General features: G+C 37.8%; 1 protein-coding gene across 3 annotated transcripts; it reads left to right on the top strand.

Moving 5' to 3' along the window:
- Nucleotides 1–54: 54 nt before the first annotated feature.
- On the top strand, nucleotides 55–17,471 carry LOC106876076 (mitochondrial thiamine pyrophosphate carrier). 3 transcript variants are annotated; one of them, XM_014924482.3, is made up of 6 exons: nucleotides 55–566; nucleotides 7,871–8,053; nucleotides 8,893–9,048; nucleotides 11,283–11,462; nucleotides 12,648–12,837; nucleotides 15,140–17,471. In XM_014924482.3, the coding sequence occupies exons 2-6, from the start codon at nucleotides 7,925–7,927 to the stop codon at nucleotides 15,439–15,441; spliced, it is 957 nt and encodes a 318-aa protein (XP_014779968.1). In that variant the 5' UTR covers nucleotides 55–566; nucleotides 7,871–7,924; the 3' UTR covers nucleotides 15,442–17,471. The 3 variants fall into 3 exon arrangements, with proteins under 3 accessions (XP_014779968.1, XP_089211885.1, XP_014779969.1); XM_089355759.1 differs by lacking the exon at nucleotides 55–566 and adding an exon at nucleotides 914–1,048; XM_014924483.3 differs by lacking the exon at nucleotides 55–566 and adding an exon at nucleotides 2,425–2,956.
- The last annotated feature ends 268 nt before the right edge of the window (nucleotides 17,472–17,739 follow it).

Genomic DNA, 17,739 nt, shown 5'->3' with positions numbered 1-17,739 from the left:
ACTTCGTTCGGCTTCGTACAAATCCGTTCGACTCGGATTAAAAGTAAATTTTAAAGAATTTATTATTATTCTCATTATTATCAGTCTTCTTTTTCCAATATATTTTAAGTTTATTCATTTAGATCAAAGTTAAGTATGAAATTAAAAAAAAAAGTTGTAATCGCTTTGCTTCAACTTTAGTTACAGCGTGAAAGTACGGAAGAGCAAAACGAAACAAATAATTTTGTAACCTTTCGAAAGTATTGAGTAAACTGTAACTTAAAAAAAAAAAATCAATGATGATCAGATTTCGAATTCAGACATGATATGGCGTGAACTTTCTATTTATTTCGTTTGGTGTTTATATCTTAATTTTCCTAATTCGATCATTATATTTGTCGATTAATAATGTGAAAGAATTATAACAAGTGAAAACACAACCTCTGAATTTTGACCCTCGCAATCCTCCGTAAATTACATATATATATTGCGTGAATGTGCAATGACAGTACGCAGAGGTGACATGTGCTAAGAGGGTATTACTTCGGGTTGGCTAATAGTACAGATGAACCAGGAAGTGGCTGAAGGTAAATTATTATATATTCTCTTACGTTGTGATTGATTTGTAACTTTGACACTTGATCCCGCGTTTGAGATAGGGGTATAGTCGATTAAATAGTAATATTTGGCTGGTACATCATTTTTTTTTTCCTTAGTAGCAAATCATTGAAATTACATTCTCAGAGACGTCATCCGCATGGAAAACCAACGTCTAAGAGACTCAATCAAAACAATGGAAGTAACGTATTTAATCATAACTATTTACTGATGTACGATGCGCTGCACTGGTCCTTCCACGGCAGAGGAAAAGTCACGCTGTAGTCAAAGCTTCACCTTGTAACATAGTACCAAGATCGTTTCAGATTGAAACCTACACGAATGGACCCTCCTACGCAGAATTGGGCTGGTCAAGAGCGGGTTCGATCCTCCACAATAATCTTATAATAACTCTAGTCATCAACAGCAGTTTTCCTCATTTTAGCGGAAGAAGGCAGCACTAAGTGGATAGGTATGGATTAATTCTCAATGAACCGGGTACCTGGTATTCTACGGTACTACTAAAGCAGCGCGGACCCGAACGCGCAGTCGCGCGTCCGCGCTAGCTAGTCGTGAGTGGTCGATCCTAACCCTATTCCTAACCCTAAACACATTCATTTGCACACGCGGGTTAGGGTTAGGGACAGGGTTAGGATCGACCACTCAAGACTAGCTAGCGCGGACGCGCGACTGCGCGTTCGGGTCCGCGCTGCTTTAGTAGTACCTTCTGGGAACTCACTTGTGTGGGCACTCGAACTGGGGTATAATTTAAGGGGAATTAAAGGCGCAAGTGAAGGTGGGATATTTCAGAGGGATATTTACGATACTTTTTACTTAAGCAAGCCTTCTCACTTATTGTGCTGTAATATGTATGACTCTTGTACCGAAACTATTCACATTACTTTTATTATATAAAAGTGGGAAAAGATAGAGAACTTTGAATTTAGCGCTTCACTTTCGTTTTTGCCAGTCTGCTGTTATAAAAGTGAAAGTGAAGCGCCGAACACCATATTATATATACATTATATATACCTTTAATCTTAAACTTGTTTCGACCATACTGGGGCATCGCCTTAATTTTTTATTTTTTAGTCGAATGAATGGACCCTAGTGCTTATTAATTTTGTGTAACAGCTTGGTACTTAAGCATTTCATATTCTGTCGGCCTCTTTCGCCGAACCGCAATCTTACGAGGACGTAAACACCCCAACACAGGTTGTCTAGCGGTGGTGGGCAGACTCACCCCCTCCCCACATATATATATATCAGGTCTGCTCAAAATTGGGGCTAGCCTTGGGGTAAACAACGATAAAATTACTCCTAATGTGGGCCACCAGTTACATTGGATTGTTTACTTGCTGCGAAACATTAAACTCTTCAATATCTGTTTTTTATGTTTTCTGTCGGCGATTCACTCTAGTGTCACCTCTGTTGTTATCTTTATATCTTATATATATTTGTATTTGCAACTGTCTGTCTGGTTTTCTATTACTATTCGCTCTTTGTGTGCGTGTTTGTGCATGTGCCTTTAAAATATATATGTAAAAAAATAAAGTGATTTTCAATGTAGCATGTTATAAATACTTTCAGTTTTACACTTTTGTTCAAATCAGGTACCTTATTATATAACAAAGACTACTGCTATTACTAATATACACACACACACACTTACTACGTGTGTGTGCGTGCGTCTATATATATATAAGGAATAGCTTTTCATTTCAACGTAATTATTTGTTTGAAGACATTAAAAAAAAGTCTTGATATAGATTATTGGTTCGAGCTGTTCTCCGCTGTTTTGACACAGTTAGTTGACATGTAACATGTGCACGTTTCGTTGAATTTCAGCCTCACTACAACCAGGTAAACCCCCCCCCCTGATATTTTGGGGAGAAAGATTGGGCCTAGTGTATCAGTGGGAGCTAGCTACATGTGCAAACATGCTGTAGAACTTTAGGTGACACACAGTGGACTTTGGAAAAAAGGCTATGCTATAGAAAGCTTATCTATGAGTCTTTATATAAAACTAAAATACAACCATATATGTAAGTTACACTTCATGAACAGGATTATTGAAGTAATTAAAATTTCGACCCGCTGGGTTCGCCATCATTAGTCGAGTAGTTAGCGCAGGGCCTTTGCGTTGTGGTCGGTGGGCACAATTGCATGAAGAGACGAGGTGAGGAGAAACGAAGGAATCAACTGTGTCTGACTTGAGGTGGTATGAGACCAGATACCTTCGACAAGCAGAAGCCACTGTAGAACCGGCAGAGAAAGTAGGGCCAGGAAACAACATTCTTTGGACCACATGTCGGAGTGATTACTGGTGAAAACTTGAAAACAGTTGGGTTTCTGTTAAAAAAATATATATCCATTTAAGGTAAGTAAAAGATGAATATAATCATTTAAAAAAACAGCTACAACATATAATGTAACAATTAATATTAGAAAGTTAAACGAATACATTATTTTTATTATCAATGTACCCATCTTTGTGAAACTGGAAGCTTTTATACCATATTCTTTTTAATTGTACATACATGAACTAATGTGTGTGTGTATTTGTCCGAAGTTCAAAAAATTGAAGTAGTTTTGTGAAGAGAAGGCACCACAATAGAAAGTGGGTCTCGTGAAATTCCATTCATTCTTTTGTTCTGTAAATATTGTTATATTCGTATTTTGATTGCACGGAAGATTCCACCTATTTTGATAAAAGCACTCTTGACAAAAGCAAGACCCAGCATGGTCCAAGAACGCCATCCCTTCTTTATATGATCAATCTTTACTACGGACCATCATCATCCTTTAACGTCCATTTTCCATGCTGGCATGGGTTGGACGGCTTGACCAGAGCTGGCAAGTTGGGAAGCTGCACCAGGTTCCAGTCCGATTTAGCTTGGTTTCTACGGCTAGATGTCCTTCCTAACGCCACCACTTTACAGATTGTGCTGGGTGTTTTTAAGTGGCACCAGTACAGGGCTTTTGCAGGCCAATCCTTTTCAGCAGGGGGTGCGGCCTTAACACGTCTACTGTGGAAGACAGGTCTTCTTGAGTATAACAAGGTATCAGATATCTCGATCCTTTGTCATCTCCTGTGTATGTTTCAGTGTCCTAAGATTGTCCTTCAGCACTTTGTCCCATCCCTGGGTCTCCATCTTCCATAAGTTCCATCCACTTTGTGTGATTGGCACTTCTTTATGGAGCTGTCTACATCCACCTGATCATTGGTAAGATTGTTAGGTAAGATAGTCAACTGTTTGTCTTAACCTTAGTTTTATTAGAGCTTACATAAAATAACTTATCTAAAAGTTCCACATCCTAATCCCTGCATACAGTTCTAAATGGCTAAATTAACTTAGACCTGCAATGATATATAATAAAGCACACAGCTCAGAATTGTTAGTTATGCTACATTCACCCAGTATTTAAAACAACAGAAACACACCTTGATACTGACATCTTGGATAATGAGATTATCTAAGATTTCATTCTTTATTGCAATGACTGTAATACTAGAAAAGTGTGTGTGTTTAATGGGGTGTGGATTAGTGTACCATGGGCACAACCCTTTTCCCCTGACCAGACCACTACAAAAGAGGAAAAAAATGTCTTGGCGTGACTAAGTAGGTGTCCTCCTCTTGTTGACTTTGTTTCCTCATGGAATATAATTACCGACATCAGCTCAATATACACTGAAACAGAATTATCCAATTTAAATATCTCGACATCTTCATCACTCACAGAAAATCCACAGGTGAAACTAAGATCTTGTCATTGATGATGTGACTGTTTATTTTTAGACTGACATTTTTGGATAGGTGTGAGTGGCCAGATCTGGCTAGTTTGAACATAAAACAGGTAGAGTGTTTGGCCTGGATATGGCCAGTTTAAATGCTAAAAGGTTAAAATAATTTTCTGAGAATCGCTATCCACATTTGAGAAAGACTGAATTCTTGGAAATAAAATGTTTCTAAAAGTTAACTCAGTCACCTGAAATGAACAATGTAAATGGCAAATGTAAATAGATAATTTTACATGGCTGTTTTGTTAAGATTTTGAGTTCAGTCCCACTGCATAACACCTTGGGAAAATTCTTCTGTTATAGCCCTAGGCCAACCAATGCCTTATGAGTGTGAATTTGATAGACAGAAACTGTTTGAAAGCCTGTTGTATGTGTGTGTGGGTGTATCTTTGTGGCTGTATTTGTCCCTTTCAACTGTTTGACAACCTATGTTAGCTTTTTTACTTACTCATAAGTTAGTGATTTGGCAAGAAAGATTCATAGTACCAGACCTCAAAAATATGTACTGGGGCTGATTTGTTTGACTCTCCTATGGAGTAATACGCATATGTTAAATGAATTCTTTTATTTCCAACATATTCCTTTGGAAGGAACTATTTGTAATCTTCGAAACATATGTTGGAAATAAAAGAATTCATTTGACATATGCTTATTACTCCATTTATTAAATTTTTATATTTACTCAATTACCCAAAATAACAGGGAGTCTCTACTTCATAAGCAGGAGTTACACCACAGTCATTTTGTGATCTTTGCTACCCTGGTATCTATTAACCAATTTATTTTGTCGGAGTTAATTATTAACTAAGAGAAAAGAAATACATATAATAAAATATATATATATATATATATATATATATACATATACAACGTCGCCTTACTGGCACTTCACCAGCGTCGCCTTACTGGTACTTTACCAGCATGCCTTACTGGCACCTGTGCCGGTTGCACGTGAAAAAACATTTGAGTGAGGTCGTTGCCAGTGCCACTGGACTGGCTCTTGTGCAGGTGGCACGTAAAAAACACCATTTAAGCATGGCCGTTGCCAGTACTGCCTCACTGGCCCTTGTGCCGGTGGCACGTAAAAGCACTCACTACACTCTTGGAGTGATTGGCATTAGGAAGGGCATCTAGCTGTAGAAACTCTGCCAGATCAGATTGGAGCCTGGTGCAGCCATCTAGTTTGCCAGTCCTCAGTCAAATCGTCCAACCTATGCTAGCATGGAAAGTGGACGTTAAACGATGATGATGATGATATATATATATATATATATATATATATATATATATATGTGTGTGTGTGTATATACACACACACTAGCAGAGATATCTGGCATTGCTTGCAGTTAAAATGGTATAGTTTGAATATATATTACAGTTATGTTGAAACAGGTGATATGGGAAAGTGCAGTATTGATGAGAAAGCATTTGAGGAGTGAATAATGGGCTAATTTGACTAAGCAACATGTCATGCATCCATTTGAAGTATTCCAGGCCCCAGCTTGTCATGGAAAATTGGGGGTGGTGGGTATGTGCATGTATTTACTGATCTTGAGAAAGTCTCATCTTGCTTCTGCCTTGAGACTCAATTTGATGTGTTGTGTCTTGCCTTTGCTGATCTTGGGAAAGTCTCATCTCACTTCTGTCTTGAGACTCCATTAATTTAAGGGTAAATATGTAATTGTAACTTCCTTGCAACTGCTGCGATAATTATGAACTGGTTGTTGAACAGTAAATGTGTATTTTTATATACCTTGGCCAGCACCTATTTGTTTTTTGTCAAGAGTTTCACCTCCAGCCATTTGTTATGTCATTCAACATACATACACTGACACAATGAAGTCAATTTCTGAGTGGTCGTACACTGTAAGCACATAGCAAATAAATTCCTTTACCTCTACTTTTTCAAGTAGGGATTATATTGCCATTTTTTAATGTACCAATCATACTTCTCTCCAAAAAAATAGCTCCCTTTGCTATTGAATAAAATTAACTTGCAGAAGGGAAGTTTCAACGTCTTCCTAAAATTTCCTTACACCATTTATGTGGTTGTTTCTGACAAGAAATTTCGCTTTCATGTAAAGCAATTATATTTTGTAGACATTATCCATAATCTACTTTCAAAACACTTCAGTAGTTCTACTTTGCATCACTTGCAAGCTTATATGTTCTATGATCATTAAAGTGCAATGACCTCCACAATAACCAGCCTTCAATTTGGTTTTCTGTTCCTAGACTAAACAGAAATGTAGGTTGCCGTGCTACTCATAAACCTTGGTAGTTCAATTATTTGTTGAAAAATATATCACCAAAGCAACTTAAACCATCCAAAGGATGGGTGCGTTTGCTAGTTACAATATAGAGCCTATTCTTTCACTTTTGATACATAATACCAAACCAGTTCCAATGTTATATTGTTTTAATCAAAATGAAAAAAAAAAAAAAATTGCATGTTGACACTCATGAGGTCTGATACTATTACCTTGTAAAATTTTCTTTGATTTGGTTGAGCTGTTTGAGAATGCGCAGGGAACAGACAGACAGACTGACAGCGGAAGGAAGTTGATTTGTAGACAGAACTTACAAACTCCGTTTGAGCATATAATGCTCTAGAAGAAAATAGCTTGAGTGAAAAAAAACTTGATCCACTTTAGGATAGCTTTTTCTAATGCATGACTGCTCAGTGGTGTGGCTGAAATCTTTATCGACTGTATGTGGCCCACAGCAGTCATACATACACATGCACGATGACATGCATAATGTTTTCTGATAGGAGAAATGTAAATAGTGTATTCAAATAGGAGTGCAAAAAATTTTTAAAATGTAATGTTGTGGGGAGAATGTACAAATACTGTACAAACAAAGATATTTATGCACAACAAAATTAAAATATGCTGATGTCGGCTTTTAGGAGATTTGGCAAAACTGAATTTACACACACTGGGTGAGCAAAAATTAAAAATAACTAAATTATTTTTCAGGGAGAACGTACGAAAACCGTAACAACAGAGATTTTTATGCATGACTAGTTGAAATACACATAAGTCAGTTTGTAGACAGAGGTTAGTGTGTGAGTGAGTTAAAGAGAGGAACTATTACAGAGGGTGGGAGAGACTGTGTATGCAAGAGAAACCGAGAATGAGAAGAGAGAAATGAAAAGAGACAAGGGAGAGAATTGGTTGAAAACTGCAGAAGTTTTTAGAGAGAAACACATGTAAAACATTGTTATTCCCAATTTCTCGCTTTTAGCGGGAGCTCTGGGCAAAATGTTACAGTGCATGACCATTCTTGGCAAATAAGTCATGTGTGTAAAGTTTGGTGAAAATTGGTTGAAAACTGTAGAAATACATATGTACTACACACAGACATCCTTTGTTTTATATATATATATATATATATATATATATATATATATACATACATATATATAATGTCTGTGTGTATATGAAATGACTATTTCATTGTGTATAATATTTGTTTCTTTTGTTACAGAATTCATTTCTCTGACTCCATGTGCATTGGATCTGAATATCTCCTGTTTTATCAATGGTTGGCTACAACCCTAATCAAGACCATCACCTGACATATTACGATTATGCTTTTGCTGGTGCCCTTTCAGGAGCTGTCTCAAGACTCCTTCTGCAACCCTTGGATGTTGTCAAAATCCGATTACAGGTCAGTTATCTTTACAACCTTATGTTAACAGTGGTGGTAATCTTCATCATTATGCTTCTTTTGAGCCTTTGTTGGTTTACGTGGGATGTATCTCCCACACAATATATTGCTATCCACCTCAGTATCTCAACTTTTTTGCGATCTGACCATGCCACTTCTTCCTATATTTAATTTTTTTAAATATTTTCTCAATCTAGAGGAACGGGCAAAGCTTATGTCCTTTGCACACCATACAAGACTGATGTATTATTGCAAAAGGAAAAGAATGGAGATGGTATGTCTGTGGGTTAGTGCTTCAAGTATGTCATTGAGCAACTTCATTTCAGTCAGTTGAATGGCCTTTTCTCTGGGTGACATTTCTCAAATACACATCACAGTAATGGTATGAACATGAAACCCGTCAGCTGAGAAGACCAGTCTGTCTTCTGTTGGCTTGACCTGATCTGACCTAACATGTTGCAAATAGTGATGGCTAAGAATTTCTTGCACAATCACAAAACCACAGTTTTTTTTTGTGAAGGAAAATAAGTGATTCAGTTGATCTCATTACTTGACAGATATTTATTTTATTAACCCAGAAAACATGGAAAGCAAAGCTGACCCAAGCAATATTTGAACTGGAAATGTAAAAAGAGGTAACTAAATCCTCTAGATATTTTGTTCGCATGCATATAAATCTTATCACTCCCATTGCCTGGGAAGAGAACAAATAAGAAATTTTTTGATTAAAAATAAAAATTCACCAATCAAAATAAAACTAATGATGTTTTTATATGATAATGATAATAATTAAATGATAATGATGAAGATGATTATGTTTGTATGTATATTCCATGTAGCTTCAAATTGAACCTGTATCGAAGTTCTCCATTGGCTCTAAATACCATGGTTTCCTGCATACCATTGTCACAATGTCAAAAGAGGAAGGTGTGAAGGCATTATGGAAGGGCCACATTCCTGCTCAGTTTCTGACTGTCTTTTATGGGATGGTGCAAGTAAGTAACATATTGCATAATCATCACCATCATCACCATCCTTGCCATTGTTGTCATAATAATCCGTTTTGTGGTGATCCCCTTATCACCACTGTCACTCATTAATCATGTTCATTATCCTTCTCATTACACTGTGTAACAAATTTTTTTTTGTCTTTGGTCAGTAAGTGTTATTTTGTATTTGCTTTTATCTAGAAACCAAAGGAAATGGCTACTATTCCCTTCAAACTTTGATTTTGTGACCTGGACTTCAATATTTTGAAACTGATTTTTTTTCCATTACATTACATTTCAGACATTCAGCGCTGAGTTGCTGAAGTAGAAATATAGCATGTATTATTATTATTATTTTTATATACCTTGGCCTATTCCCCTTTTTTTTAGGAGTGGGTAGCCACAACAAGACACAACAAGCATTCCATTAATTTTCCAGCTCACCTCTTTGAACTGGGAAATGGATGGAATGCCTGGTGTGTGTCTTGTTGTGGCTACCCACTCCTAAGAAAATGGGTAGTAGGTCTGGGTATATATATAAAAAAAAAAATTCTGCTAAATACCACAGGTTTGCTTGTCAACTGCTTGACCTTAACCATTTGAGCATGCCCCTTAGTGGCTGATGATATGTGCTTCTCTGCTCAGGAGCAGTAGAACAGCATCATAGCCATGTGTTGAGAGGGATTCTTTGGGGGTTTCAGTAAATGTTTGAGGGAAATAGCCATTTTTCATACTTTCTTAGGGGTGACCAAATTGGAAATAGCAGTTACTACACAAGGACAAAAATTGTGTCACATGGTGTTAACACTATCAGTTTTCATAACAGTCATTAACTCTTTCGATATTTTAAATTGTTGTGATGATCATCATCTTCATTACCATTGCCGTCACACAGGCTTGTCCCTTGAAATCCTCTCCAGCTGAGCATCCCTAATCTCGCAGGTTCGTAGTTTGATTTCTTTATCCATCAATTTCTACTAAGATAGACGTGAGTATAATTAATAGAGAAATGAAAATTAAAACTTTGGAGACAACGATGCTGCCATAACTTAGTTGGAAACCAAGAGTGTTCTTTCAAGGGAGATGATCAGAAAAAAGACTTGAAGGATCGTAATACTTCATGTAAAGTAAATATAATACATAATCCAGAACCCTTGTCCGGTACTGGATTGATCCCAAAATATAATTAATTTGTGCCAGTCACGCAGCAAAACATCCCTGAAAATTTCATTTGAATCCATCCAGCGGTTCTTGAGACATCCACCTTCACTAAGGCAGAGGTAATAATAATAACAACAACAACAATTAATAATCCTTTCTATTAGAGGCACAGGGTCTAAAAATTTGGGGGGAGGGAGCTAGTCATCAACCCCAGTATTGGTATTTATTTTATCGATTCTGAAAGGATGAAAGGCTAAGTCGACCTCGGTGGCTTTTGAATTCAGAATGTTTCTTAGAGTGAACACAGTTTATTGAACTAATCTAGGTATCTTACTGGTACCTGTGTCAAAATAACATGGGATTTCTGAAAGACATTGTTTCTTACAAAACTTATTTTCTCATTACTACTACTACTACTACTACTACTACTACTACTACTACTACTACTACTACTTATGACGGTAGTAATAATAATTCTTTCTACTAAAGGCACAAGACCTGAAATTTTGGGGGAGGGGACTAATCAATTTCATCGACCCTAGTAGTCAAGTCAAACCGTCATGGAAAACAGCTGTTAAATGGTGATGATGATGAAGTGTTAATGTCAACTGAATAGCTCCCAATACTTGGTTATTAGTTGTCTTTTACTGTTTACTTGTTTCAGTCATTGGACTGTGCCCATGCTGGGGCCTTACCTTCAAGAGTTTAGTGGAACAAATCAACTCAGTGATTATTTTAAAGTCTGGTGCTTATTCTGTTGTTCTCTTTTGTGAAACTACTAAGTTATGGGCCATAAATGAACCAACACTGGTTGTCAAGCGGTGGCGGGAGGCAAACACACACACACATATATAAATATGCACACATGTATATCTATGGGCTTCTTTCAGTTTCTATTTACCAACTCCTCTCACAAGGCTTTAGTTGACCCTGGGCATTCATAGAAGTCACTTGCTCAAGCTACCATACAGTAGGATTGAACCCAAGACTACATGGTTGGGAAGCAAGCTTCTCAACCTCACAGTTACACCTGCACCTGTCTATTGTATTTTATATTGTGATTTTGTTTTCTTTTCCAGTTTTCTTCATATGAATTTTTTTCTAAATTAACCTATCATTGTGTCCCGAATGAGTTCTTTTCTAAGAACAAGCCATTGATCAGTTTGGTTTGTGGTTCAATGTCAGGGGCTGTGTCCACTGTAGTTGTCCAACCCATCGATCTATTGAGGACAAGGTTTGTGGCACAAGGTGAACCAAAGGTAAGGCACTACTCTTTTCTTTTTCTCATATGAAAGATTACAATGGTGTGTGTGTGTGTGTGTGTGTGTATGCACGTGTGTGTACATGCATCATAATGGGTTTTTTTTCTTTTGTTTAGGCTGTTTTCTTTGTGGTGACATTTCTTATTTGGGGTTTCTGCTTTCTTTGATGGAACCTAGGACCATATTTCACTTATGTTCCATGTTTGGTTTGGCTTCTACAGCTGGATACCTTCCTTTCTTAACATTGACCATTATACAGAATGTGCTCAGTGCATTTTATCATGGCATGAGTAGCTGAGAGGTTGTCATGTCCTTGACAAAAGTAAAGGATCCGCTTGACTCTGTACTTCACAGAATGTATTTGGTGCATTTTATCATGGCACCAGCACTAAGCTTTGGTATGTCTTCAACAAGACTAAAGGATCTTTTGTGTATATGTGTGTGTATGTGTGTAGCTATGTACACTGAGGTTTCCCCAAAGTTGTGTTTACACAAGCTACAACTTGTGTACAGAAGGGCAAAATGAGAACAAGGTTAATGCCATTTGTCTTAAATTTCATGATTGGTTAATTACATAAATACTTTTGTTTAATGAATTCATATTTTCTGTGCCAGAAAAATTTAAATTTAAAATCATTTCAAATTACACACCATTTGTGTGAAATGGGGGTATTTGCTCTTCAAAATTAAAAAGCATTTTAAATACATGATAAAATATTAAGTAATACACCCTTAAAACTGGTGTTTTATTTACCTTTGTGCCAGTATGGCATTTGAGTAATGGTTATTCACATAATTGTACCTGTACTTTGCAAAGAGAGACAAAAATTTGTATACAAAGAAATTTCTGTGCAGACTCTCGGAAAAAAAATAAGAGAGGACATTTTTTGTCACTCTTTGCTACATTTGAGTGCATGCTAACATTGCTGACATCACCATGATTGTCGTCATCACCACGGTTGTCACCATGGTCATCACCACAGCCGTCACCATGGTCGTTGCCACCACAGTTGTCGCCATCATCATCATCATTATAACCATCACCATTGCCTTTGTCATTGCTACTTTTGTCATCATCATCATCATCGCCACTGTCATCGCCATTGTCCTCACCACCATCATCATCACCGTTACCATTGTCATCACTGTCGTCATTAATTAATTTCTTTTCCAAACTTTCAGGTATATAAATCAATCTTCTCAGCAGGGGTCAGAATTGTTCAACAAGAAGGTATCTTAGGCTTTTGGTGTGGCATTGGTCCTTCACTTGTCCTTGTCGCCCCTCAAACAGGTCTCACCTTTGGATTCCATACAGTTTTTACATCAATTTTAGGGAATGATAGGAAAACTCATTCTACATTTAGTATTGAAAGTGAGTATTTACACTTGTTTCTGTTGCAAGAATGTCAGTTTGGTTTAGAAGTTGGTTTCACAATTAATTTTATGCTCCTTGGTTCTATTTTACTGAAATGCACCTGTCTTGGGAAAGTATAACCTAGTTTAGTTTCATGTGATGCGGATGGATGCTGACAGCGCCATAAAAAAGTGCTGATCTCTCAAAGTGGACAGAGCACATGGAAGTAGGGGAGACGCAGGAAGACATGGGGTGAAGTACTGAAGAAGGCCCTCAGGACGCTGAACCTTTCAGGCGAGATTTCAATAGACTCAGATACCTGGCAGCTTGCTGTATTCAAGAAGACGCATACTTTGCAGTAGAAGTGTTAAGACTTGTCCTTCTGGTGGTGTCAAGCACTGGTGGCAGGGCCATGTAAAAGCAGCCATGTGGTGCCCATGCGGTGCCACACAGAAGTGCCACATGAAAGTGCCCAAGCTTACAGTGATGAGGCAATGGGTCAGACACAATATTTCGAGTGGCACAGGTGCTTCAAAAGCAGAAGAATGTTCCTGGAAGACCTGCCATGAGTGTCATCCCTGGACATGTGGTATTGTGCATTGAGAATTTGTCCTCCGGGACCAGACGATCAATTGAGAGTTCTACTGCAACATTTTGAAGCGTTTGGGTCTGAGTGAGGACATTTGGTGAAAGCTATTGGATCTGTAGAGCATGAAGAATTGGATTCTTCACGATGACCATGTACCTTGTTACTGAGCTCTCCTCAATTGTTATATTCTTGCCAAACCCAACATGGTATTGCTTCCACACTTGCCCTATTCACCAGATTTAGCCCCTGCAGACTTCCATCTCTTCCTCAAGATGAAAAGGTAGCTCAAAGGTTGCTGTTTTAACACTGTCGTTGAGATCCGGAGGGAATCACAGAAGGTCCTTGACTTGTTTACTGAAAATGACTTCCAGGCCAGATTCCAAAAGTGGCAGGAAAGCCGGGACCAGTGTATTGCTGCACAAGGTGATTATTTCGAAGGAGATGATGCTAAAACTTAGTTGAATAAGTTATTTTTTATTAAACATAACTAGTCCGGGAAGTTTTTGATAACACTTTGTAAGTTTTGTTGTTGGTACTCCGTCGCTTATGACGCCGAGGGTTCCAGTTGATCCGATCAACGGAACAGCTTGCTTGTGAAATTAACGTGCAAGTGGCTGAGCACTCCACAGACACATGTACCCTTAACGTAGTTCTCGGGGATATTCAGCGTGACACAGTGTGACAAGGCTGACCCTTTTGCATTACAGGCACAACAGAAACAGGAAGTAAGAGTGAGAGAAAGTTGTGGTGAAAGAGTACAGCAGGGTTCGCCACCATCCCCTGCCGGAACCTCGTGGAGCTTTAGGTGTTTTCGCTCAATAAACACTCACAACGCCCGGTCTGGGAATCGAAACCGCGATCCTATGACCGTGAGTCCGCTGCCCTAACCACTGGGCCATTGTGCCTCTACTCCACCTTGTGAGTAAGAAATAAACATAGAATTCTGTCAGATTTGTAGCAGTAGCATGAGTGTTTGTAAACTGTAGCTGCCTACGATATAGCTTTTTATTTTGACTGCCCATTTTGGTTCACTGCATGTTGGCTGGATCTATTTAGTTTTACTTGCACTGCCCACGTCTTTAATGTGATGGTTTTGCCTGACATCTGTTCGTCAGTTCTAAAATTGGAAGTTCTGGCTTGTTAAGTACCCAGGGAGGAGAGTTGTGTTACGAGTGACCAGGGACCTTGACATGAAACCCATTTTGATTTCAGTTTATGTCTGAACAGATTTCAAGCCAGAATCTTTGAAGTTAAGCTTAGCATTTCTACCAACCTCAGACTAAAAGTAACCAGAATTATTGTGCCACTGTATTTAGGTTTTCCTTTAACCTCTATTCCACATTTTAATGAACATTTAAATATTTATAAAGTTTTAACAATTGAAATGTCTTACCAGTTTGCTTCATAAAATTTCTGCAGTTGTAATGTTTCCTTGTGATCTATTGTAATTTGTCCCTGAATTCATTTATTACCCATCTCAGATTCCTTTAACAGATTCATTTACTGCAATACATACTCCCATATGTAAACTTACAGCTTTAAATTAAAAAAATTTTCCTGATTTTTTTTGAAATAGATTAACTCTGGGACACCATGAATTTAAACATTTGTCAATGTATATGTTTGCGATATAGTAGTTGTGTGTGTGTGTATATATATATATATATATATATATATTCAGAACAATTAATGTGTATATATTTTGGGAAGAGTTAAATTTTCTAATTTCAGATCAAATTAAAACTTTCATAAGTGGACTTAGCAGTGGGATGTCTGCCAAACTAATCGTCTATCCTTTTGATGTTGTTAAGAAACGTCTGCAAGTACAGGGCTTTAAGGAGGCTCGGTGTCAATTTGGTAAAGTACGCTCCTACAGTGGCATGGTCAGCTGTCTCCAGTGGGTTTTCTTTGAAGAAGGAATACGGGGTTTGTACAAAGGATTATTCCCAACTATGTTGAAAGCAGGGTCTGTGAGTGGTGTTACATTTATGATGTATGAAATGACTTGTGGTCTCCTCTCGAAATGGAGGTGACGATAGTAAAGGTTAGATATTCAATATATATTATTTTAGATAAATATGTTTGTGTGCAGGTGTGGCTGTGTGGTAAGAAGTTTGCTTCCCAGCTACTTGGTTTCAGGTTCAGTTCTACTGCATGGTACTTTGGGCAAGTGTCGTCTACTATAGGGCTTTCCTATAAGTAGGTTATCTCCCTTGGCTAGGCGGTGCTCCATGTAGATAATTAAACTTCCGGAGGCTACCCACGTCATTGTTATTGTTTTACGTCTTATCATGGATATAAAGCAGCTTGATGATTCAGCTATCGAAGTACTTGCTGTGCCTGAGTTAAAGAAATATTTAAGATTATATGGACAGTATGTTACTGAGGTTGAAAGGAATAAAAATTCTGTCGATGAAGAATGTCAACAAAGTAAATTCATCGGACGATACTTCAGACAGGAATAAACAGAAGCTTATATCTCCTCTCGGTGAAGTATTGCCTAATCTAAAGATCTTTGTAAGTTGCCGAATTTCACAGATAATGACATAATTATCTCGTGCTACGGATGAAAGCAAAGCAACAGTTAAGGAGTGGCATATTTTACCACGACAGACACGTACACAGCATCGAATACCACGATGTGAGTGAAAGCTGCTTTCACTGTATTGTCCGGTGTCTGGTAATCCCTTCGATACCGACATCAAACCAAAAAAAAAAAAGAATCCTGACCACAGAGTGTGGGTAATTAAGTCTTGAGAGTGGATTTGGCAGATAGAAACTGAAAGAAGCCCATCGTATATATGTGTATATGTCTGTATCTGTGTGTGTGTGTGTTAATGTCTCATTGCCTTCACAATAGTTGTAAATGAGTGTCATCATAATGCAAACGATACTGTTCATTTCTAGTATTCTGTGAAAATGTCTAATTGTGGGGAAATGACTACCTTACTTGGAAACAGGTGAGGGCTGGTGATAGGAAGAGCACCTGGTTGTAGAAGATCTATCTCAACAAATCTTGTCTGACTCATGAGAGCATAGAAAAGTGGACATTAAAACAACGATATAAGTAGACAGAAGACGTGGAGGGAAATTGTAAAGGTTAATCTCAGGATGCTGAAATGAAAGACCCCCCCACCCCTCCCACCATGGCAAGTCACACACTAGCACAGGAAACAGGTGTAAAAATGCAGCTAACGATATTATATATGAATATAATACACACGTGTATGTACTCTTTGCTGGAGGCAATCAGTTCATTGAAAAATGGTCTGATTTATAGAATGGAAAAGCTCAGTGAGAAGTTATAGTATCAATACATTTAATCCTTGACTTTGAGTCCAACAAAATATGAATATATTTTTCTCTAGTCTACAACCATATGTACACACATACACACACGCACGCATATTGTTTGTGTGCGTGTGGAGATCATTGTTTTCATCAACATCATCATAAATATCAGGACCTCTTTTCCATGCTTGCACGAGTAAAACAATTCGTTGAAGCAAATTTTCTATGGCTGGATGCTCTACCTGTCGTTCACCCTTGTTTTCAAGCAACGTAATATCTAGCCAAGACGAGACCTATTTTCGTGGCAGTTCGGAAACGAGTTATATGGTTTGTATAACAGTGAACGCACACAGATGGATTTCTTTCAGTATCCGTCTACCGAATCTACTCACAAGTTTCATGGGGCTAAGTCTACAGAAGACATTTGCCCAAGCTGCAGGGACTGAGCAGAAACCACGTAATTGGGAAGCATATTGAGTGCGCGTGATGGCTAATGGAAATATTTTGTTTACATCTATTGAAGGGAAGTAACTCTTCTTTATGAGTTACTCCCCTTACATCATTCATTAAACGAACTTTTTTTACATGAAGTACTTGCCACAATTTCACTTAACTCCTCGAAGGCATTGCACTACCACGTTAACAGACGAATGGGCGAAACTGTCTCTTAAAAAAAAAAGGTATTTATTTATTACAGAAACGTCAAACATCTCAGGGAATGCTGGGAGGATGAAATACCTGCTGAATAAATTTGCTTTTGTTTGTGTTTTTATTCTTTTATATTGTTTATTATTTACATGTATACATGATAAAAGACGGAATGGTCATGGCTGGAATGCTTTTACTAAGAGGTCTTCTCATGCAGGGTTGACTTGATTTTTAGAAAAACAACATTGACACAAAATATTTAGGGGTTACCTGCTGTCCCGTTACGAGTTACAGATTGTTTTTCTTGTTTTAGTATTGGTACAGTGACCGAGTGGAATAGATAGACCATTTATTCATAGATTCTTCATCATCGTCATCGTTTAACATCTGCC

This window comes from Octopus bimaculoides, chromosome 7, assembly GCF_046866305.1.
Source record: "Octopus bimaculoides isolate indiv1 chromosome 7, ASM4686630v1, whole genome shotgun sequence".
NCBI classification, from domain to species: Eukaryota; Metazoa; Mollusca; class Cephalopoda; order Octopoda; family Octopodidae; genus Octopus; species Octopus bimaculoides.
This window is presented reverse-complemented; position numbering and strand designations above follow the sequence as displayed.